The sequence below is a fragment of the Oncorhynchus tshawytscha genome, linkage group LG01 (assembly GCF_018296145.1).
Source record: "Oncorhynchus tshawytscha isolate Ot180627B linkage group LG01, Otsh_v2.0, whole genome shotgun sequence".
Lineage (NCBI taxonomy): Eukaryota > Metazoa > Chordata > Actinopteri > Salmoniformes > Salmonidae > Oncorhynchus > Oncorhynchus tshawytscha.
In genome coordinates this window covers 51339847-51363648 of record NC_056429.1, presented here as the reverse complement: position 1 = coordinate 51363648, position 23802 = coordinate 51339847, and the positions used below count along the sequence as shown (strand labels likewise).

The window sequence follows — 23802 nt, the reverse complement described above, 5'->3', positions numbered from 1 at the left end:
CGTTTTTTCCTTCATCAATCTACACACAACACCCATAATGGCAAAGCAAAAACAGGTTTTTAGAAAAATGTGCAAATCTAATAAATAAAAAAACGGATATCACATTTACATAAGTATTCAGACCCTTTACTCAGTACATTGTTGAATCACCTTTGGCAGAGATTACACCCTCGAGTCTTCTTGGGTATGACACTATAAGCTTGGCACACCTGTATTTGGGGAGTTTCTCTCATTCTTCTCTGCAGATCCTCTCAAGCTCTGTCAGGTTGGACAGCTATTTTCAGGTCTCTCCAGAGATGTTCGATCGGGCTCAAGTCCGGGCTCTGGCTGTGCCAATCAAGGACATTCAGACTTGTCCCGAAGCCACTCCTGTGTTGTTTTGGCTGTGTGCTTAGGGTTGTTGTCCTGTTGGAAGGTGAACCTTCGTCCCAGTCTGAGTTCCTGAGTGCTCTGGATCAGGTTTTCATCAAGGATCTCTCTGTACATTGCTCCATTCATCTTTCCCTCGATCCTGACTAGTCTCCCAGTCCCTGACACTGAAAAACATCTGTACAGCATGATGCTGCCATCACCATGCTTCACCGTAGGAATGGTGCCAGGTTTCATCCAGACGTGACCATCAGGTTCTTGGTCACCTCCCTGACCAATGCCCCCCGATTGCTTAGTTTGGCCGGGCCGCCAGCTCTAGGACGAGTCTTGGTGGTTCCAAACTTCTTCCGTTCAAGAATGATGGAGGCCGCTGTGTTCAACCCTTCGCCAGATCTGTGCCTTGACACAAACCTGTCTCTGAGCTTTACGGACAATTCCTTCCACCTAATGGCTTGGTTTTTGCTCTGACATGCACTGTCAACTGTGTGACCTTATGTAGACAGGTGTGTGCCTTTCCAAATCATGTCCAATTAATTGAATTTACCACAGGTGAACTCCAATCAGGTTGTAGAAACATCTCAAGGATGATCAATGGAAACAGTATGCACCTGACCTCCATTTCGAGTCTCATAGCAAAGGGTCTGAATACTATAAGTTATTTCTGTTTTTATTTGTAATGAATTTGCAAACATTTCTAAAAACCTGTTTTTGCTTTCATTATGGGGTATTTCTTTAAATCAATTTTAGAATAAGGCTGTAAAGTAACAGAGTTGAAAGTCAAGGGGTCTGAATACTTTCCGAATGCACTGTACATGTATAAATCACATGGAGCATATTATATTGGTACTTACACAATCATACACAAAATCCTTCTAGTTTCCTGCTAATCAGGCAACATAATTTAACATTGGCATTTGGCACAACACACTAGATAACCCTGTACATTTTTCACTGTTTTCGTTAGGAGCTGCAATCCGGTTAAGTAGTACGCTATGCCTGCATCATTTCATCGGATTAAAGCCCAGCAAGAGAGAGTCTCTATTTCATGGCCTGACAAAAAAGGCTTTCACAGGCTACCAGACACCGCTCACTAACACACACACACATCCCCGTCTACCATCAGTACCACCCTCTTCACTGTCAGGTGACCTTTTCACCCCCTTGATCCTTTGTCGTGTTTGTGTCCCGCTGTGAGTACCAGCAGGATTAGAGGCCTTGTGGTGAAAGGACTTTGATCACCTCATTCTTCTTCTCTCCAAACCCACAGCCTCAGGCTACAGACTGTTTTTACTCCAGTCTTCCACTCTACGGACCAAACTGTTTAATTTAGCCTCTTCCTTGTTCCCTGTATAATAAAGCCACATTCTGGGATTCTGAAAACAGAACACCAGCCCCTCCACATGTTTTGGACTGACAATCCATGACGTCCAAGTGATCGCTTGAACCATTTTTTGACGCTATACACTGGGTACACATCTATAATTTAAATTACTGTTGAACAGTTTCCTAAAGCTTAGTCTGTAGCTTTAATTGGGAGTGAGAACAAGGGAAAAGAGGCAGAGCTGCATATCTTATCTCTCCTCCAAGTTGTTTAGTGAGGAGCTTGTCTGGGAGGTTGAGTTGTCACGTTTGTTTGTAGAGACGGACCAAGGCGCAGCGTGATCTGGGTTCCTCATCTTTATTTAGTGAAACACACAAAACAATAAAGAATAACGAAACGTGACGACAATGGAGTGCTGACATACAACTACCCATAAACAATATCCCACAAAAGACAATAGAGAAAAATGCTACTTAAATATGATCCCCAATTAGAGACAACGATTACCTGCTGCCTCTAATTGGGAATCATACAAAATCACCAACATAGAAAAACAATACTAGAACCCCACATAAGTCTAGTTTATTATTTCTAACCCCCAGTCACGCCCTGACCTACTCTACCATAGAAAATAAGGGCTCTCTATGGTCAGGACGTGACATGAGTGTTGTTGGCTTCCAGCGCCTTCTGGGTTGAGATGTGGCTAGTGATCCAGGAAATGGGTGGTGTAAGTCAGGCAACCACCCCAACACTTCCCTACTCTGCATCATGCCTGACTCCTGTTGGAGAAAGTTGCCTGGGCGTGCTTTATCGATTTAGTTAACATTTCAACATACAGTATTGTAGTTTTTATTATTAAGACTGAACTGAAGGACCCCTATTCAAACCCTCCTCGATATTTCTCTCTCTCTCTCCACCTGTCTCTTCTTTATAGCCATCTCTCCCTGATCTGTTTCTTTCAAATTCAAAAGGCTTTATTGGCATGACAAATTTACAAAGCAAAATGTTTTGAACACTTCTCTCAATTATTTGTCTCGAGTAGGGATTTGGGGTTTGAAATAATTTCACTTCGAATAGTATCTTTTTTATATATATATACAGTGCCTTGCGAAAGTATTCGGCCCCCTTGAACTTTGCGACCTTTTGCCACATTTCAGGCTTCAAACATAAAGATATAAAACTGTATTTTTTTGTGAAGAATCAACAACAAGTGGGACACAATCATGAAGTGGAATGACATTTATTGGATATTTCAAACTTTTTTAACAAATCAAAAACTGAAAAATTGGGCATGCCAAATTATTCAGCCCCTTTACTTTCAGTGCAGCAAACTCTCTCCAGAAGTTCAGTGAGGATCTCTGAATGATCCAATGTTGACCTAAATGACTAATGATGATAAATACAATCCACCTGTGTAATCAAGTCTCCGTATAAATGCACCTGCACTGTGATAGTCTCAGAGGTCCGTTAAAAGCGCAGAGAGCATCATGAAGAACAAGGAACACACCAGGCAGGTCCGAGATACTGTTGTGAAGAAGTTTAAAGCCGGATTTGGATACAAAAAGATTTCCCAAGCTTTAAACACCCCAAGGAGCACTGTGCAAGCGATAATATTGAAATGGAAGGAGTATCAGACCACTGCAAATCTACCAAGACCTGGCCGTCCCTCTAAACTTTCAGCTCATACAAGGAGAAGACTGATCAGAGATGCAGCCAAGAGGCCCATGATCACTCTGAATGAACTGCAGAGATCTACAGCTGAGGTGGGAGACTCTGTCCATAGGACAACAATCAGTCGTATATTGCACAAATCTGGCCTTTATGGAAGAGTGGCTAAAAAGTGTCGTTTAAAGTTTGCCACAAGCCACCTGGGAGACACACCAAACATGTGGAAGAAGGTGCTCTGGTCAGATGAAACCAAAATTGAACTTTTTGGCAACAATGCAAAACGTTATGTTTGGCGTAAAAGCAACACAGCTCATCACCCTGAACACACCATCCCCACTGTCAAACATGGTGGTGGCAGCATCATGGTTTGGGCCTGCTTTTCTTCAGCAGGGAAGATGGAGGGACAGGGAAGATGGTTAAAATTGATGGGAAGATGGATGGAGCCAAATACAGGACCATTCTGGAAGAAAACCTGATGGAGTCTGCAAAAGACCTGAGACTGCGACGGAGATTTGTCTTCCAACAAGACAATGATCCAAATCATAAAGCAAAATCTACAATGGAATGGTTCAAAAATAAACATATCCAGGTGTTAGAATGGCCAAGTCAAAGTCCAGACCTGAATCCAATCGAGAATCTGTGGAAAGAACTGAAAACTGCTGTTCACAAATGCTCTCCATCCAACCTCACTGAGCTCGAGTTGTTTTGCAAGGAGGAATGGGAAAAAATGTCAGTCTCTCGATGTGCAAAACTGATAGAGACATACCCCAAGCGACTTACAGCTGTAATCGCAGCAAAAGGTGGCGCTACAAAGTATTAACTTAAGGGGGCTGAATAATTTTGCACGCCCAATTTTTCCGTTTTTGATTTGTTAAAAAAGTTTGAAATATCCAATAAATGTCGTTCCACTTCATGATTGTGTCCCACTTGTTGTTGATTCTTCACAAAAAAATACAGTTTTATATCTTTATGTTTGAAGCCTGAAATGTGGCAAAAGGTCGCAAAGTTCAAGGGGGCCGAATACTTTCGCAAGGCACTGTATATATAACAAACAAAAAAAAAATATATATATATATATATATATATTTTTATACCTGAGCACTGTTGCGCGAGGGACATAGGCTGGTGCTTTATTGCTGGAGTGGGCTGTGTGTGAGAGATGGGAGCGAGCAGACAGAGGGGGAGAGAACCAGACAGTAGTAACAGTAGTCAAGCCAATTCGGCTACAGCCAAGACTAGCTAACTTGTAGCAGCCACAATGTTATTTATCATCTCATATAATAGTACCTGTCTTGACTGTAGTAGCCTAGAGAAGCTAGCTAGGCTAATTGAGGCTACATGCAGTGCCACCTCCCCAACCCCATTCAGATAAAACAACTAACGTTACCTGTTTGTTGCTCGTTTTAGCCTATGCCTACTCCTCATTTTGCAAACCTTTTAATTCTGTCATTTTATTACGTCTTGCATTGCATTAGCGAAGGCTCACTGCACTTACTACACATTGAGCCTCTTTTCCGCTTTGATTGGCCAACATAGGCAACAAGCTACACACAACTGCCAGTCTTTTTATGGGGCACACCTCATAAAAACTACATTAAAAAGTTTGTTGTTTTATTAAATTAATAATTAGAAATATGGTACATTATCCTTGTAGTATGTAACAATGTCACATTTAGATAAAGCCTTTTCAGTGTTAGGCCTATAGTTTTTTGGCCTCGCAAAAATGAATAGCCTACTCACACAAGTATTTGAATACTAACCTCTGTTCGGATGTTTGAATAACCGTGCACATCCCTATTCTCTAGGTACGCCATTATGTGTGGCATCATGACAGAGTATGAGACTGTGCAGAACAGGATAAAGAATGGCTACATCTTCAAAGTAAGTGATTTTCTGACACCGTCTACACACAAAGCTAAATTTTCATGTGGTCACCGATTTCAAGTGTTTGTTTTGTGTACTTGAACCATGTCAGACCTTACCTACTGTGCCTTCGGAAAGTATTCACACCCCTTGACTTTTTCCACATGCTCTTGTGTTACAGCCTGAATTTAATTTGGATTACATTAAGATTTTGTGTCACTGGCCTACACACGATACCCCATAATGTCAGAGTGGAATTATGTTTGTTTAAATTTTTACGAATTCATTAAAAATGAAAAGCTGAAATGTCTGGAGTTGATAAGAATTCAAACCCCTTGTAATGGCAAGCCTAAAAAAGCTTTAGGGGTAAAAATGTGCTTAACAAGTCACATAAGTTGCATGAGTTTTGAATGACTACCTCATCTCTGTACCCCACACATACAGAAAATTGTAAGGTCCCTCAGTCGAGCACTGAATTTCAAACACAGATTCAAGCACAGTGTATGGAGAGAGAAAGAGAGAGGGGGAGGAGAGTTGGAGGGAGACCAAGTGAGCGAGAGGGGAGAGAGAGCGAAAGAGACTGATTTTGCGATAGAGTGGAAATGGAACAGGGGGAGGGGAAAAGGAGAGGGTTGCATGACAAATAGGAGCTTTTTATACATTCATGTAAGTGTGTGTTGAAGAGATTTGTGAAATAGTTGTGGGTGGTTGGGTACGTGGAGAAGGACCGATCAGGTCATAGGAGAATGTCTGGTCTAATGAATGAATGCTGTACTCTTCTGTTTCCTCCCTCTCTTCCTCACAGGATCATTTGGATAAGGCCATTGAGCTGAAACCACAAGATCCTATGTCTTACTACCTGCTCGGCCGCTGGTGCTATGCTGTATGTGACACACACACACACTCTAACCCAAGTCAACCATACAGTGAAGAATACACTCCCTGAAAAGGGGTCAGTTTAGAAAATTAAACGGGCGTCATTAGCCTATAGAACAATGGTGGTGAACACACACACCCACACACACACACACCCTCCATATACCCTTTTGCTCATATTATTTTCTTCTGCAAAACATTGTCAGAGTTCCCGTTTTTATTTAAATCTACTTGAAAATCTATGGCAAGACCTGAAAATGATTGTCTAGAAATGATCAACAACCAATGTGACAGAGCTTGAAGAATTTTGAAAATAATAATGGGGAAATGTTGCACAATCCATGCATGCAATACTCTTAGAGACCCAGAAAGACTCAGATGTTAATGCTGCCAAAAGTGCTTCTACAAAGTATTGACTTGTGTTGAATACTTATGTAAATATAGTATTTCTGTATTTATTTTATTTACTTTCTTATTATGGGGTATTGTGTGTAAATGGGTGTGAATTCTTTTGTTGATTTAATCCATTTTGAATTCAGGCTGACACCTCAAAATGTGGAATAGGTCAAGGGATATGAATACTTTCTGAAGACACTGTACATAATTTACAAACACACACACACACACACAGAGAAGTCAAGTCCGAGAGGCCCAGCTCATGACCTCCATCAGCAGCAGATTTGAATTTAGAATTTAAAATGGATGTCTTTATGCGGCAAATGTTAGTGCATCGAATTGTAGTGCATCGAATGAAATCGCATCGATTCGTTCTCTAAACAAACTGAATCGCACTGAGTCATTTCAAAGTAAAACGTATCGTTCCTGTATCGGAGCACATGTATCGAATCGTCTTGAAAGGGAAAGATGCACATCTCTAATTCTCACTGTTTGTCATGATGGGTTGGTGTGTGTTAAGATTAGAAACTGCTTTTATGGTAGATTATATTGTCTCCAAATCATGAGAGGGCCTTGGCAGCAGTATTTTGGAAGATTCTTTGTATAGTGAATAATGCACCTTTACTCCCCTGACATATCCCTTGATATTCCCTGCAAAACACCAGACTCAACTTCAAAAGTGAAGAGGTGACTCCGGGATGCTGGCCTTCTAGGCAGAGTTGCAAAGAAAAAGCCATATCTCAGACGGGCCAATCTTCAGTTCTTGGCAATTTCTCGTATGGAATAGCCTTCATTTCTCAGAACAAGAATAGACTGAGTTTCAGAAGAAAGTTCTTTGTTTCTGGCCATATTGAGCCTGTAATCGAACCAACAAATGCTGATGCTCCAGATACTCACCTAGTCTAAAGAAGGCCTGTTTTTTTACTTCTTTAATCAGCACAACAGTTTTCAGCTGTGCAGACATAATCGCAAAAGGGTTTTCTAATGATCAATTAGCCTTTTAAAATGATAAACTTGGATTAGCTAACACAACGTGCCGTTAGAACACAGGAGTGATGGTTGCTGATAATGGGCCTCTGTACGCCTATGTAGATATTCCATAAAAAATCTGCCATTTCCACCTACAACAAGTCATTTACAACATTGACAATGTCTACACTTTATTTTTGATCAATTTGTTATTATTTTAATGGATATGAAATGTACTTTTCTTTCAAAAACAAGGACATTTCTAAGTGACCCCAAACTTTTGAACGGTAGTGTACATGTTTTGTACACTGTTTTGGCTTTGTCATTATCAGGTATTGTGTGTAGATTGATGAGGGAAACAAGTAATTTAATCGTTTTAAAAATAAGGCTGTTACGTAACAAAATGTGTAAAAAGTCAAGGGGTCTGAATGCTTATCGAATGCATTGTAAATACTACTAGCACAGATTTAAATGCTACTTTACCCACCATGTTTAAATGCTACTTTACCCACCATGTTGAAATGCTTATCTGATTTGCCATGTTCTGAAACGGCTTTATACATTGGTTCTGTTCAGGTGGCTCAGCTGTCGTGGATTGAAAGGAAAGTTGCTGCTACATTGTTTGGAGAGCCTCCGAGTGCCACGGTCCAAGATGGTCTGAAGAACTTCCTCAAGGTATTGTTATTCTCCACGCTACCATGGAGTGCAGTGTCGAGCACAAGCGTTTGACACAGTATGTATTGATTGCTCTTCCCTAAACCATTATCAAAAATCAGTCCGTAGATCAGTATGCTTCTCCGCGATTTCTACTAATGTCTGGATCAGCTGAGCGCAGCAGCAGCTGACTGGAAGTTTACTGCACTGACTCGCAGCAGCTAGCTGCTTCTTCAAAACTCGTCCAGAATATCTTGTATTTGCTACAAGTCATTCCCTAAGTTCTAGACCTCAGCTGAATCTGTTAATGAATGGTGTTGCTGTTGAACAAGTTGAGGCGACTAAATCACTTGGCGTTACCTTAGATTGTAAACGGTCACGGTCCAAACATATTGATTCAGTGGTTGTAAAGACGGGGAGAGGTCTGTCCGTAATAAAGGGATGCTCTGCTTTTTTGACACCACACTCCACAATGCAAGTCCTGCAGGCTCTAGTTTGAGCTTATCCTGATTATTGTCCAGCCATAGGGTCAAGAGCTGCAAAGAAAGACCAAGTTAAGCTGCAGCTGGCCCAAAAACAGAGTGGCACGTCTTGCTTTTCATTCTAATATTAATACGATGCATGCCATTCTCTCTTGATCAAGAGTTGAGTAAAGACTTATTCTTCTTCTTTTATAAGAAACATTAATGTTTTGGAAATTCCAACTTGTTTGCATAGTCAACTTACACACAGCACTGACACACACACAGCACTGACACACCCCACCAGAGATGACACCGGGAGTCTTTTCACAGTCTCCAGGTCCAGAACAAATTCAAGGAAACGTATAGTATTATACAGAGCCATGAGTGCATGGAACTCCCTTCCATCTTATGTAGCGCAACTGAACAGCAAACCTGGTTTCAAAAAACAAATAAAGAAACACCTCACGGCACAACGCCTCTCCCCTATGTGACCTACTTCTTGTGTGTATGTACTGACACATGCGTAACTGACAGATAAACACACACTACGTGTTAAATGTTTTTAAATTTATGTAAATTGTACAATCTTTTGTCTGTAATGTCTTTTTCATTATGTGTCGGACCCCAGTAAGATGTCGCCGTTAGTATCGGCTTACGGGGATCCTAATAAATCAAATCACTCATTGTGATAAAATAATATTGCTAGAGTAGCTTGCTCTTATGGAGGAAGCATTTGGTGTTTAGCATTGAGTGTGTGCACTAGATTAAGTTAGTTGTCGTGCACATTGTCAAATTCCGGAATTACTGCTCCTTCAAGCACCAAACTTCTTAGCTAAGATGTAAAATTGAGCAACTAAGAAAAAAAGTCATTTACCTGATTTATCGTTTTAGTTTAACAACTCAGCAAAAAAAAGAAATGTCCCTTTTTCAGGACCCTGTCTTTCAAAATAATTCGTAAAAATCCAAATAACTTCACAGATCTTCATTGTATCTTCAAGGGTTTAAACACTGTTTCCCATGCTCGTTCAGTGAACCATAAACAATTAATGAACATGCACCTGTGCAACGGTTGTTAAGACACAAACAGCTTTACAGACGATACTAACTCTGAAAAACACCAAAAGAAAGATGCACAGGGTACCTGCTCATCTGCGTGAACGTGCCTTAGGCATGCTGCAAGGAGGCATGAGGACTGCAGATGTGGCCAGTGCAATACATTTCAGTGTCCGAACTGTGAGACGCCTAGGACAGCGCTACAGGGAGACAGGACGGACAGCTGATCGTCCTTGCAGTGGCAGACCACGTGTAACAACACCTGCACAGGATCGGTACATCTGAACATCACACCTGCGGGACAGGTACAGGATGGCAACAACAACTGCCTGAGTTACACCAGGAACGCACAATCCTTCCATCAGTGCTCAGACTGTCCGCAATAGGCTGAGAGAGGCTGGACTGAGGGCTTGTAGGCCTGTTCTAAGGCAGGTCCTCACCAGACATCACCGGCAACAACGTCGTCTATGGGCACAAACCCACTGTCGCTGGACCAGACAGGACTGACAAAAAGTGCTCTTCACTGACGAGTCGCGGTTGTGTCTCACCATTGGTGATGGTCAGATTCACGTTTATCGTCGGAGGAATGGGCTTTACACTGAGGCCTGTACCCTGGAGCGGGATCGATTTGGAGGTAGAGGATCCGTCCTGGTCTGAGGCAGTGTGTCACAGCATCATCAGATTGAGCTTGTTGTCATTGCAGGTAATCTAAACGCTGTGCGTTACAGGGAAGACATCCTCCTCCCTCATGTGATGTGTTACCCTTCCTGCATGCTCATCCTGACATGACCCTCCAGCATGACAATGCCACCAGTCATACTGCTCGATATGTGCGTTATTTCCTGCAAGGCAGGAATGTCAGTGTTCTGCCATGGCCAGAGAAGAGCCCGGATCTCAATCCTATTGAGCACGTCTGGGACCTGTTGGCTCGGAGGGTGAGGGCTAGTGCCTTGGTGGAAGAGTGGGGTAACATCTCACAGCAAGAACTGGCAAATCTGGTGCAGTCCATGAGGAGGTGATGCACTGCAGTACTTAATGCAGCTGGTGGCCACACCAGATACTGACTGTTACTTATTTTGACCCACCCTTTGTTCAGGGACACATTATTCCATTTCTGTTAGTCACATGTCTGTGGAACTTGTTCAGTTTATGTCTCAGTTGTTGAATCTTGTTGTGTTCATACAAATATTTACACATGTCAAGTTTGCTGAAAATAAACGCAGTTGACAGTGAGAGGACGTTTCTATTTTTGCTGAGTTTATTCATTCTGACTTTTTGACGGTGAAATTGGGTTCATTTGGCAAAGTCACCTATGCAACACAGTATTTTCCAATGTTATGACAGCCCATTGAGCCGGACTTCTTTTGATTCATCCCATTACCCTTTGCGAGATACGAGACAGATCAGTGCAGGCGGAATCGTCGTGCTATATGATGTGTGTTTGATGGCGTAAAGTGTGTCAGGCCTTGCAAATTCAACTTCACCAGTACATTTCTCATTTACCCAAACAACTGGTTCTGAATGTGGACAGGTACCCTGTTTCTGTTACTTTTATAGTTCTGCATTGTGTACTTTAGCCTGTTATAATCACGCAGTCTTTCTAAGTTCTTGCTTTAACTTATCTTGCAAAGCCATAGGCTCTACTGTCTTTCATGCTCTCTCTCCAAACCATTAAAACATGTAGCACACAGCAGCCTATTTGTTTTGTGTTAAATCAGAATTTGCCCAGTGGTCGCTTCTGCACCCAGATTTAAAGAACAAAACCCAAGTATTTAAAGAGGCGTAATCTGTGTTCACACTTTTCACATGTTTATATAAAGAGAAATGAAATCGCTCCTGGCTGGGATTGCTCCTGGCCTGCTGCATGCCTCTTCCTCCTGTCTAATGTATCTCACCCATCAATTTGATTTAAGTGGTCTCTGTTGTAACTTGTTGCTCCTGGCCGCAAGGACTCTGGTAGAGGCTGTCTTGCTTCAATAAACACATCCTGCTGAGTTATGCAACATGTGCCGCAACAGCCAAGTGCACAAACAGTGGCTAGGGCCCAGGTGTTGTCGTAGTACTCTTTTCACTGTATGATTAATGCTAAGGCTACATAGGGTCAGAATATAAGGTTGAGTCAAGTGAAATATACAGTACATAGACATATTCATTTGTGTCTATATATCAATTGCTAGAGGTACAACAATGCTATGGTTAGTCCTGTCTATGATTGCGTGTGCTGAGCAAGTTCTATGTTCAGTTGCACTCATTTGCCCAAATCCTGTACCAACGTCATACCTGTCCTGGACTGATTTGATGCATTTAAGAACATAAACTGTCAGTGTTTTTGTCAGTGGTGTGTTTTTGGTGCAGGTCCAATGGAAGAATACAACCGTGTTTTCTAGCTTTATGGTAACACTTAACTTCGTCATCGTCGCGTCCGAGGGATGACGTTTGTGCCTCCAAGTCTCAGACTGGGCTACCTTTTCACGAGAGTTTGATTCCAAATCACCTCCGATTCATACTGGAATCAGGGATGGATCCCTTTAGGGCTGACACATTATAGAGATTCTGGACAAGGAGAATCCATTTTTTTCCCATCCTCGGGAAGCTTAACTCGAGGAAGAGTTGATTCTAAGCATGTGTAGTGTTCTCAAATTTAACTTATATTTTCATAATTTTCCACAGGTGGAAGAGATCAGTCCCAAGTACTCCAAATTAAACTATGTGTTTTTAGCCAAGGTAAGTTGGGCTGCCATTGTTCTTGTTATGTGTGCATCTTATATTTAAGCAATAAGGCATCTGTAGGTGTGGTATATTGGATCATTGTTACTCTAACTTCCGCGACGCATATAAGGCCCTGCCCCGCCCTCCTTTTGGAAAAGCTGACCACGACTCCATTTTGCTGATCCCTGCCTACAGACAGAAACTAAAAAAAGAAGCTCCCACGCTGAGGTCTGTTCAACGCTGGTCTGACCAAGCTGACTCCACACTCCAAGACTGCTTCCATCACGTGGACAACAACATGTTTCAGATAACGTCAGATAACAACATTGACGAATACGCTGATTCGGTGTGCGAGTTCATTAGAACGTGCGTTGAAGATGTCGTTCCCATAGCAACGATTAAAACATTCCCTAACCAGAAACCGTGATTGATGGCAGCATTCGCGTGAAACTGAAAGCGCGAACCACTGCTTTTAATCAGGGCAAGGTGACTGGTAACATGACCGAATACAAACAGTGCAGCTATTCCCTCCGCAAGGCTATCAAACAAGCTAAGCGCCAGTACAGAGACAAAGTAGAATCTCAATTCAACGGCTCAGACACAAGAGGTATGTGGCAGGGTCTTACAGTCAATCACGGACTACAAGAAGAAAACCAGCCCAGTCACGGACCAGGATGTCTTGCTTCCAGGCAGACTAAATAACTTTTTTGCCCGCTTTGAGGACAATACAGTGCCACTGACACGGCCTGCAACGAAAACATGCGGACTCTCCTTCACTGCAGCCGAGGTGAGTAAGACATTTAAACGTGTTAACCCTCGCAAGGCTGCAGGCCCAGACGGCATCCCCAGCCGCGCCCTTAGAGCATGCGCAGACCAGCTGGCCGGTGTGTTTACGGACATATTCAATCAATCCCTATACCAGTCTGCTGTTCCCACATGCTTCAAGAGGGCCACCATTGTTCCTGTTCCCAAGAAAGCTAAGGTAACTGAGCTAAACGACAACCGCCCCGCCACTCACTTCCGTCATCATGAAGTGCTTTGAGAGACTAGTCAAGGACCATATCACCTCCACCCTACCTGACACCCTTGACCCACTCCAATTTGCTTACCGCCCAAATAGGTCCACAGACGATGCAATCTCAACCACACTGCACACTGCCCTAACCCATCTGGACAAGAGGAATACCTATGGGAGAATGCTGTTCATCGACTACAGCTCGGCATTCAACACCATAGTACCCTCCAAGCTCGTCATCAAGCTCGAGACCCTGGGTCTCGACCCCGCCCTGTGCAACTGGGTACTGGACTTCCTGACGGGCCGCCCCCAGGTGGTGAGGGTAGGCAACAACATCTCCACCCCGCTGATCCTCAACACTGGGCCCCACAAGGGGGCGTTCTGAGCCCCCTCCTGTACTCCCTGTTCACCCACGACTGCAACTCAATCATCAAGTTTGCGGACGACACAACAGTGGTAGGCTTGATTACCAACAACGACGAGACGGCCTACAGGGAGGAGGTGAGGGCCCTCAGAGTGTGGTGTCAGGAAAATAACCTCACACTCAACGTCAACAAAACTAAGGAGATGATTGTGGACTTCAGGAAACAGCAGAGGGAACACCCCCCTATCCACATCGATGGAACCGTAGTGGAGAGGGTAGCAAGTTTTAAGTTCCTCGGCATACACATCACAGACAAACTGAATTGGTCCACTCACACAGACAGCATCGTGAAGAAGGCGCAGCAGCGCCTCTTAAACCTCAGGAGGCTGAAGAAATTTGGCTTGTCACCAAAAGCACTCACAAACTTCTACAGATGCACAATCGAGAGCATCCTGGCAGGCTGCATCACCGCCTGGTACGGCAACTGCTCCGCCCACAACCGTAAGGCTCTCCAGAGGGTAGTGAGGTCTGCACAACGCATCACCGGGGGCAAACTACCTGCCCTCCAGGACACCTACACCACCCGATGTTACAGGAAGGCCATAAAGATCATCAAGGACAACAACCACCCGAGCCACTGCCTGTTCACCCCGCTATCATCCAGAAGGTGAGGTCAGTACAGGTGCATCAAAGCTGGGACCGAGAGACTGAAAAACAGCTTCTATCTCATGGCCCTCAGACTGTTAAACAGCCACCACTAACTAACATTGAGTGGCTGCTGCCAACACACTGAAACTGACACTGACTCAACTCCAGCCACTTTAATAATGGGAATTGATGGGAAATGATGTAAAATATATCACTAGCCACTTTAAACAATGCTACCTAATATAATGTTACATACCCTACATTATTCATCTCATATGCATACGTATATACTGTACTCTATATCATCTACTGCATCCTTATGTAATACATGTATCACTAGCCACTTTAACTATGCCACTTTGTTTACATACTCATCTCATATGTATATACTGTACTCGATACCATCTACTGTATCTTGCCTATGCTGCTCTGTACCATCACTCATTCATATATCTTTATGTACATATTCTTTATCCCCTTACACTGTGTATAAGACAGTAGTTTTGAAATTGTTAGTTAGATTACTTGTTGGTTATTACTGCATTGTCGGAACTAGAAGCACAAGCATTTCGCTACACTCGCATTAACATCTGCTAACCATGTGTATGTGACAAATAAAATTTGATTTGATTTATATGGCCAATATACCACAGCTAAGGGTTGTTCTTAGGCACGACGCAACAAACCCCCAAGGTGCCTTATTGCTATTATAAACTGGTTATCAATGTAATTAGAGCAGTACAAATAAATGTTTTGTCATTCCCGTGGAATACGGTCTGATATACCACGGCTGTCAGCCAATCAGCATTCAGGGCTCGAACCAAGCAGTTTATAATAATCAACATATATATATATAATCTATTTATATCCCATAATCAAATGGCTTTTTATGTGCACCAGTGATGATGTTGATTATGATGAGGAATGTGATTTTGATTGGTCAGTGCTACAGAGACCTGGGGCAAAAAAGTCAGGCCAGGAAGATGTGTGATGCTGCTACTTCAATGGAAACCATTTCCAAAGAGGTAGGTACTGACTGTAGTGTCACTGGCTTACGCTTGTGCTCTAAAGTTTTAGTTTTCTCACATTTGTAGTTGTTGTGGTTAAAAAAAGAGATGAATTTCTCTTTCTCTCCCCTCCCCAAGGATGAGGAGGCACAGAAGGAGCTGGACACCCTTCTCTCTGCTCTAGGTGTTAATTGAGGACATTGTGGAATTGCTCCATCCTATTGCTAGGGAGGAACCCAGGATCCTCTTCACTGGAAAACACACTATGAAGGGAAGCCAATCCATGTCTTCCTTGATTACTGTTGGGACAGTATCTTCCTCATGCTCTCTGGGATTGGAGATGACTGGATTGGCAGTGCATACTAGGGAACAGTGTTCTGGAGAACAAACTTATCACAGATATGTCATGATGTCTTATGAATGCATAGTGCTTTGACATCTGTTCGCTAAAGAGATTGTGGTAAAAGGGACAGTTGGACCTAAGTCAATCAATGGTGTTTGTCCCAATGGTATATACATTATCTACTACCTCACATCAAGACAGTCAGCAATTAAGTGGAGGGGACCAGGCAATACATGTTATGAAGATTTTAATAATTATACTGAAGTTGTTTTCAATACGATTGATCACCTGTATCAACCCAAACAGATATATCCAAAACAAAAACATAATCATTTCAAACCTTGCTTACATTTGTATACAATCACATTATCTCTATTATGCGTGGGAATACTTGGGAACAGATTTTCTAAATTAAAATCACTTGAAGCTGATTTCCTGGTGTATTTATTAGTCTTTTATGTCCAACAATGAAAATTCACAATAATAAAAACATGTATTCATTTTTGCTCAGAAAATTTGGGGGTCAAAATAAAACCACTGGCGGACCAAATTCGGCCCATGGGCCAGTTGAGGAACCCTGGCTTAGCCTAAGAACTGCACATACACAAATGTGTTTTAAGGAGATTCTGACACAAATTCCTCAACAATAAAGACCTATGGTTTTGTGAAAGTGATCCACAGAACTTGTTGTTCCCTCCCTCCCGCCATGTTCTGTTTCTGTTTTGTCTCTAGCAGTGCATTCAAGTGGCAATAACAAACCCGTTTTAAACAAAGGTGCAACCCAAACACAGCTCTCTGTCGCACTGTGACTACCGAGTGACATTCTGTCCCTTTTACCCCCTGATTGTAATGTAACTATACGGCACCCTATTCCTTAATAAGGTACACTACATTTGACCAAAGCCCTAGGTCACTAAATAGGGAATAGAAGCTCTGGTCAGATGAAATGGTCTAAATAAGGAACAGGGTGCCATTGCAGACTCAAGCTTGGTGTTATTTGACCTGCATTGAGTGTAGATTACCAGGTCTTGTGTTCCTGTCACTGCCTGTGCATGGACAGAGATCATGGTCACATCGTTTTAAGATGAAGGAGTTGATAGAGGGGGCAGGGTAGCCTAGTGGTTAGAGCGTTGGACTGCTAACCAAAATGTTGCAAGTTCGAATCCCCAAGCTGTCATTCTGCCCCTGAACAGGCAGTTAACCCACTGTTCCTAGGCCGTCATTGAAAATAAGAATTTGTTCTTAACTGACTTGCCTAGTTAAATAAAGGTTAAAAAAATTTAAAAATAGTGAAGGAAACATTCACACAAGGTCGGGGTTCCGTTCATCACATTCCAGCTAGCTAGAGGACATTTTTGAGCATAGAATGTCATTTGAGATTAGATCTTGTAGCCTAATAGTCCATGGGCAATGTGCACGTCAGAGATTTTATATCGTAGGCGATAGCTTTTACTGAATTTTGAATGCTGTTCTATTCATTTTTTTTGTGTTTAAAAAGTGCAAATGGTGAGATGGATTTTTATACTTTCAGTATTTTTCATTTGTATGGTTTCTTTTTGGGATTACTGGGAGGAAAGCATGGGCTATACAAATCTGTGGTTCTTTATTATTTCTCTTAAGTATAATTTAGTCTTCTGGAAACCATTAACTGGTGTGTACTTTATCCAACAGGTGAACTACAAGAATGGTACTTGTTTTTGTTTTTGCCTAATAAGTTTTTCTATATTCCAGCAATATGAATGTATGCTTTAGTTTTATCTAGGGTGGTGCACATTGCAGTGAAGTAAATTATCTTGTAAATGAAATACATTAAACATTATATAGACACCACTGATCAATGGTATTTGAGTCTGCCATTAGTCAATAAATATGTACAATCTTGATGTGCCCCAAGTTCTGAGTATGTGCCTACTGTTTATGTGCATGCTTGTGTGAGAGATGATGTTGCTGCTCCTGCAATTCATGCACACAACTATTTTTACTTTATTAATATGTAATGGGGATATTTTAATTATATTATCAACCAAATATTTACCCTTCTCTCAGTCCAAAGGCAATGGAAAAGCAAGGTATTTAAGCAAGTTCTGACCTGACTATCATTGGTAAAGTGTTGTTTTTTTGTAAGGCCCGCTCCCCTTCCCCTTTTTGTGCAGACTACAGTTTGTGCCAGAGCCATTTGGAATTTGTCACTGGATCATATTCAGGCCTACTTCCCTCTAGTCTGGTCATGTTTTAGGGTATTGCCATGGCACAGACTCACTCTAAATAGCTACCTCCCGAAGGAACACTATTCAGTATTATAACAACTCAAAATAAATCCTGGGAAAGATGGTTTAGCCTGATGATTTGAACCAAATTAATGGAATTTGCCTCAACACAGCAAGGAACTACAGTATTCCATGTCAGTGAAAGTAATCCTGTTGCAACTTCTGACCAAATGCTTCCTAATTTTCATATTGGACTGACAAGTTGATTCTCATGTGTTTTAATCGCAGTGTTGCATTCTGTGGCTGAAACCAGATTTGTGTCAGAGAAGTGGCTATAACGCGATCTCTGACCATGATGTCTGCATGCTTGTCTTGAAGATGAGACTGCAGATGGAGTAATAGACTGGGGACTGTTGTGGGTTACGAAATGTTCAGGTGACACCTGGAACAGGGAGAAATTACAGAGCTTACTGCTCAGATGAGGAGGTGCCAATTGGTCTGGAACATGACTAGTTTGGGGGGGGAAGTAACTGACCTTCCTTTGGTGCTTCCACCCTTTCCCTGAGAGCCTTGGGACAAACATCAGTGACTGCATACCACAGTTGGGGTAAATTTAATTTGAATTCAGGAAGAAAACTGATGTTTGTCCCAATCTGGGGTCTCGTTAGAACTCTACATAGAAGATGATACAGAATTATTGCATTGTGATTGTCCCTTACAGCCAGATCAGACATGGGTTGGAAGTGGTATGACCGTTTTGTGGATATTAGTTTATTTCGCAAATTTTAGCCCAGGACATAGTGTCTGTAATAAACTCATTGTGGCTGTCACAAACTCTACATTCAACACAGTTGTCACTGACTAGTTGAGCCAACATTTCCTGTACTAACAGCACAAAATGCATTTAAATGAATGTCGGGATTTTGTTTAGTGGACCTCATTTTTTAATTAACATTAGTCAATAAAAGTAATGAATGCAACTTCATGTCAAATTGTTTTTCATTAATAAAATGGTAAAACACTTAAATGTGAGGCTAAATATGAGGGCTATACAATACATTTTACATATAGCTAAGCTGTTTGGTGCAGTATTTCTCAAGTAAAGAAATATTGCGACGTATTGTCTTACGTAAACAAAGTACGCTACTCTGCTGGGCAGGTCGGTCTCACTGTCTGTGTTCTGCAGTAAGACTGCATAGAACGCAATAAAAAAAAAACATTTTATTGTCACATACACCAGATAGGTGCAGTGAAATTTGTTGTTTTACAGGGTCAGCCATAGTAGTACAGCGCCCCTGGAGCAAAGTAGGGTGAAGTGCCTTGTTCAAGGACACATCGACAGATTTTTCACCTTAACGGCTCGGGTATTCGAACCAGCAACTTTTCGTTTACTCGCCTAACATCCTAACCGCTTGGCTACCTGCCGTTCACCAATCACCCCAGCTGTGTATCCCATGTAGTGGGTAAGTGAATTTTCTAGTCAATTTTGACATTAGAATAAATGTTTCTGACTAATATCGATTCCACATAGGCCGATTGATATCAGATACGTTGTTTATTACCTTCAGTTGCGCTTTAAGGGTTATTAACATCTGGCAAACACTCGGTAGTAATGTAGCACCAAATTATGATAATATCCTAACTGGAAATGTTCTTTACGGTAGTTGAAAGTAGGGTTTACTGGCAAACTTCTACTAATGTGCACATTGCTGGTCTGTAGGAGGTTGACAACTATATTCTACTTGTGACGAACTGTCATGGAAAAAAATATTGGGCCATCAGGGACTTGACTGTCAGTCTTTTTGGCTACTAGGAAATTGTGATGTAATGAGCTACAAAACCAATATGTCATCTGTCACGCTATCAAGAATAAGCAGTGGTGCACCATTGTCATACTTTAGTAAAAGTAAAGATACCTTAATAGAAAATGACTCAAGTAAAAGTACCCAGTAAAATCCTACTTGAGTAAGTATAAAAGTATTTGGTTTTAAATATACTTACATATCAAAAGTACATTTAATTGCTAAAATATACTTAAGTATCAAAAGTCAAAGTATAAATCATATTTAAGTCCTTAAATTAGGAAAACCAGTCTGCACTTTTTCTCTTGTTTTTATTTATTTACGGATAGCCAGGGGCACGCTCCAACACTCAAACATAATTTACAAACAAAGCATGTGTGTTCAGTGAGTCCGCCAGATCAGAAACAATAGGGATGACCATGGATGTTCTCTTGATAAGTGTGTGAATTGGACAATTTCCCTGTCTTGCTAAGCATTCAAAATGTAACGAGTACTTTTAGGCATGGAAAATATATGGAGTAAAAAGTATATAATTTTCTTTAGGAATGTAGTAAAGTAAAAGTTGTCAAAAATAGTAAAGTAAAGCACATATACTCAAAAAAAACCTACTTAAGTAGTAATTTTAAGTACTTTACACCACTGCTCATAAGTCATATCAGGATTACTGTAGTTTTTGTTTTTAATTGTGGTATTTTATTTTGTATTTTAGACCTAAAATGCCCCAAATATGAATCACTGTCACCCATGATCACAATGCTATTTTAACTGAAGGTGACTGGTTATGAGATAGGCCTATTAAGTTTTTTTAGCTCAATCAAGATCAAGGTGTGCCTGTAAACTGTACATATGGTCAGTCTTGTTCTACTGGGTTGGAGGTGGGTAGTGGGGATGTGGACATATCATGTTGAAGAACTGTTTTCTATTCCACCAAACCTCTATGTGCCCCATCCCCCACACACCCAACCCGCCTGCTCTCTAGGTTTGTATGACTCCCACCCTCATCACAGATGTTTGTGATCATTTCAGGCAGTGGCTTGGATTTTCAGAGTTATACGGCTTCTTCTTTCCTTTGCAGATGCAAGGCCGGACACTCATTACTCTCTCCTGGCTTGTGTGGGTAATAATGTGTGCAGTAGTAGGAGAGGCTTAGCAGAGGCTGTATTGTGCTGTAGTAATAACCCTGAGGCTGACATTGTCAGGGTTAACATTCAATGCCAAATGTTGTCTGCCTGTACTATGATGTTTACAGTGCATTCAACATGTCCACGACCATTGATCGTCATATTCCAACTGGGTCATGTGTACAGGATGAGGACTGATAAGAGCTTTGAACCATGCATTCATAGTTCTGCTTTATGTTGGAACATGGCTTGTTTGTTTGTTTGTTTGTTTTGAAAAGTCTTTCCATAAAATCTACCCCCACCCCTCCAAATTCCCTGAGTCTTATCTTTCCACACTTTTCTTTCCCGCTAGCTCTGAGATCTGAGGCCAATATTTTTCTTTGACTCTCCTCCTTTTCTATTCAGTGAAGGGGAGAGCATGAGAAGTGGCTTATCAGCGATCATCTGGCTTTATCTGAATTTGTCACGCGATACAAGCTGGCTGTCTGGCTGCAAGCCTCTCACTGATCAAGTACAGGATCTTCTGGGCGATATAAAACATAACACAGAGAAAGGACTCACCAAAACACTTCCCCTTTGTTCCAACATTACATGGCTATGTGCCCATAATACAATACCTTCGCTTGCTGAAATTAGGAAGTCATGCAAAGTATCAGACACTGTATTTATAATAATTATGCTATTTCAGAAGATAGGACAACCTTCATATTCTGAAACAATTCAACCTGTTATTTAAAAATATGAAATCTCAGCCATAGTCAATTTGAGAGATGGAAGTGTTGTCACTTTTAAAAATACCTTTGCTGATACTGCAGTGTTTAGGAATATACATTATATTTTTATTCTGACACTATACTTTTTCTTTGGTTAGAATGAACCCTTACTTACTAAAGAGCTGGTTAGATATACAGTGCCTTCATAAAGTATTCACACCCCTTTAACTCTTTCCACATTTTGTTGTATTACAGTTTAAAATGGATTAAATTTAGATTTTGTGTCACTGGTTTACACACAATTAAAAAGGAAAAGCTGAAATGTCTTGAGTCAATAAGTATTCAACCCCTTTGTTATGGCAAGCCTAAATAAGTTCTGGAGTAAAAAATGACCTTGAGTCACATACGTTGCAAGGATTCACTCTGTGTGTAATAATAGAGATGATTCTTGAATGACTACCTCATCTCTGTGCCCCACACACAGAATTATATGTAAGATCCCAAGGTCGAGCAGTGAATTTCAAACACAGATTCAACCACGAAGACCAGAGAGGTTTTCCAATGCCTCGCAAAGAGGGGCATCTATTCGTAAATGGGTAAAAAGAAAGCAGACATTGAATACTCCTTTGAGCATGGCAAAGTTATTATTTACATTTTGGATGGTATATCAATACACCCAGTCACTACAAAGACACAGGCGTCCTTCCGAACTCAGTTGCGTGAGAGGAAGGAAACTGCTCAGGGATTTCACAGAGGCCAATGGTGACTTTAAAACAATTACAGAGCTTAATGGCTGTGATAGAAAAAAACTGAGGATGGATCAACATTGTAGTTATTCAACAATACTAACCTAAATGACAGAGGGAAAAGAAGGAAGCCTGTACATAGTAAAAATATTCCAAAACATGCATCCTGTTTGAAACAAGGAACTAAAGTATACTGCAAAACAATTAACTTTTTGCCCAGAATACACAGTGTTATGTTTGGGGCAAGTCCAATGCAACACACTACTGTGCAACACACTACAACACCCTACAACACACTACTACCACTCTCCATATTTTCACGTGTAGTGCTGACTGCATCATGTTATGGGTATGCTCATAATCGTTAAGGACGGGGGAGTTTTTCAGGAGAAGAAATGATGGAGCTAAGCTTGGTAGACTCTAGTTTTCACCAGCCGCCGGGAGATTAATTTACCTTTCAGCAGGACAATAATCTAAAACACAAGACCAAATATACAAACTCAGGGGTGTGAATACTTCCCCTACCTGTCAAAAATGTGGACACACCTACTCAATCAAGGATTTTTCTTAATTTTACTATTTTCTACATTGAGGCATAATAATAAAGATATCACAACTATGAAATAACACATATGGAATCATGTAGTAACCAAAAAAGTGTTAAACAAATAAAAATATATTTTATATTGGAGATTCTTCAAAGTAGCCACCCTTTGCCTTGATGACAGCTTTGCACACTGTTGGCATTCTCTTAATCAACTTCTTTCCTGTCACGCCCTGACCGCTTTGTATGTTTCTATTTTTAGTTTGGTCAGGGTGTGATGTGGGTGGGTATTCTATGTTGTAGGTCTAGGATTTCGTTTTCTATGTGTTTGGCGTGGTATGGTTCTCAATCAGAGGCAGCTGTCTATCGTTGTCTCTGATTGAGAGCCATACTTAGGTAGCCTGTTTTCCCATTTTGAGTTGTGGGTGATTATTTTCTGGTTAGTGTTTGTTGCACCTGTCAGAACTGTTCGTTTATCGTTTTGTTGGTTTTGTTTGTGTATTCATTCTGGATTAAAAGTATTATGGATACGTACCACGCTGCACTTTGGTCCTCCTCTGCTTCTCCCGACGACAATCGTGACATTTCCTTCTTAATGCGTTTGAGCCAATCAGTTGTGTTGTGACAAGGTAGGGGTGGTATAATGAAGATAGCCCTATTTTGTAAAATACCAAGTCCATATTATGGCAAGTACAGCTCAAATATGCAAAGATAAATGACAGTCCATCATTTGTAGTTTCTCTTTGCTTATTTGAGCTGTTCTTGCCATAATATGGACTTGGTCTTTTGCCAAATAGGGCAATCTTCTGTACACCAACCCTACCTTGTCACAACACAACTGATTGGTGACTACCTCATGAAGCTGGTTGAGAGAATTCCAAGGCAAAGGGTGGCTACTTTGAAGAATATAACATATATTTTGATTTGTTTAACACTTTTTTGGTTACTAC

The 23802-nt window shown here is 41.3% G+C and overlaps 1 protein-coding gene and 1 long non-coding RNA gene across 5 annotated transcripts in view; both read left to right on the top strand.

The window, feature by feature from the left end:
• LOC112252882 (regulator of microtubule dynamics protein 2) overlaps window positions 1-17612 on the top strand; it is a 53392-nt gene extending 35780 nt beyond the window's left edge. For 3 of the 4 annotated variants that reach the window (XM_042322949.1, XM_042322938.1, XM_042322944.1), the window contains 6 exons: window positions 5164-5239; window positions 6027-6104; window positions 8039-8137; window positions 12304-12357; window positions 15314-15394; window positions 15515-17612. In XM_042322949.1, the coding sequence (XP_042178883.1) occupies window positions 5164-5239; window positions 6027-6104; window positions 8039-8137; window positions 12304-12357; window positions 15314-15394; window positions 15515-15571 (445 nt within the window). In that variant the 3' untranslated portion in view covers window positions 15572-17612. The remainder of the gene's footprint in view (window positions 1-5163; window positions 5240-6026; window positions 6105-8038; window positions 8138-12303; window positions 12358-15313; window positions 15395-15514) is intronic. The other variant, XM_042322958.1, reaches the window with a different exon arrangement.
• Window positions 17613-19096: 1484 nt separating this feature from the next.
• Window positions 19097-23802, top strand: part of LOC112250118 — a 36481-nt gene continuing 31775 nt past the window's right edge. The window contains exon 1 of the long non-coding RNA XR_002953495.2: window positions 19097-19389. This is a non-coding gene — a long non-coding RNA (uncharacterized LOC112250118). The remainder of the gene's footprint in view (window positions 19390-23802) is intronic.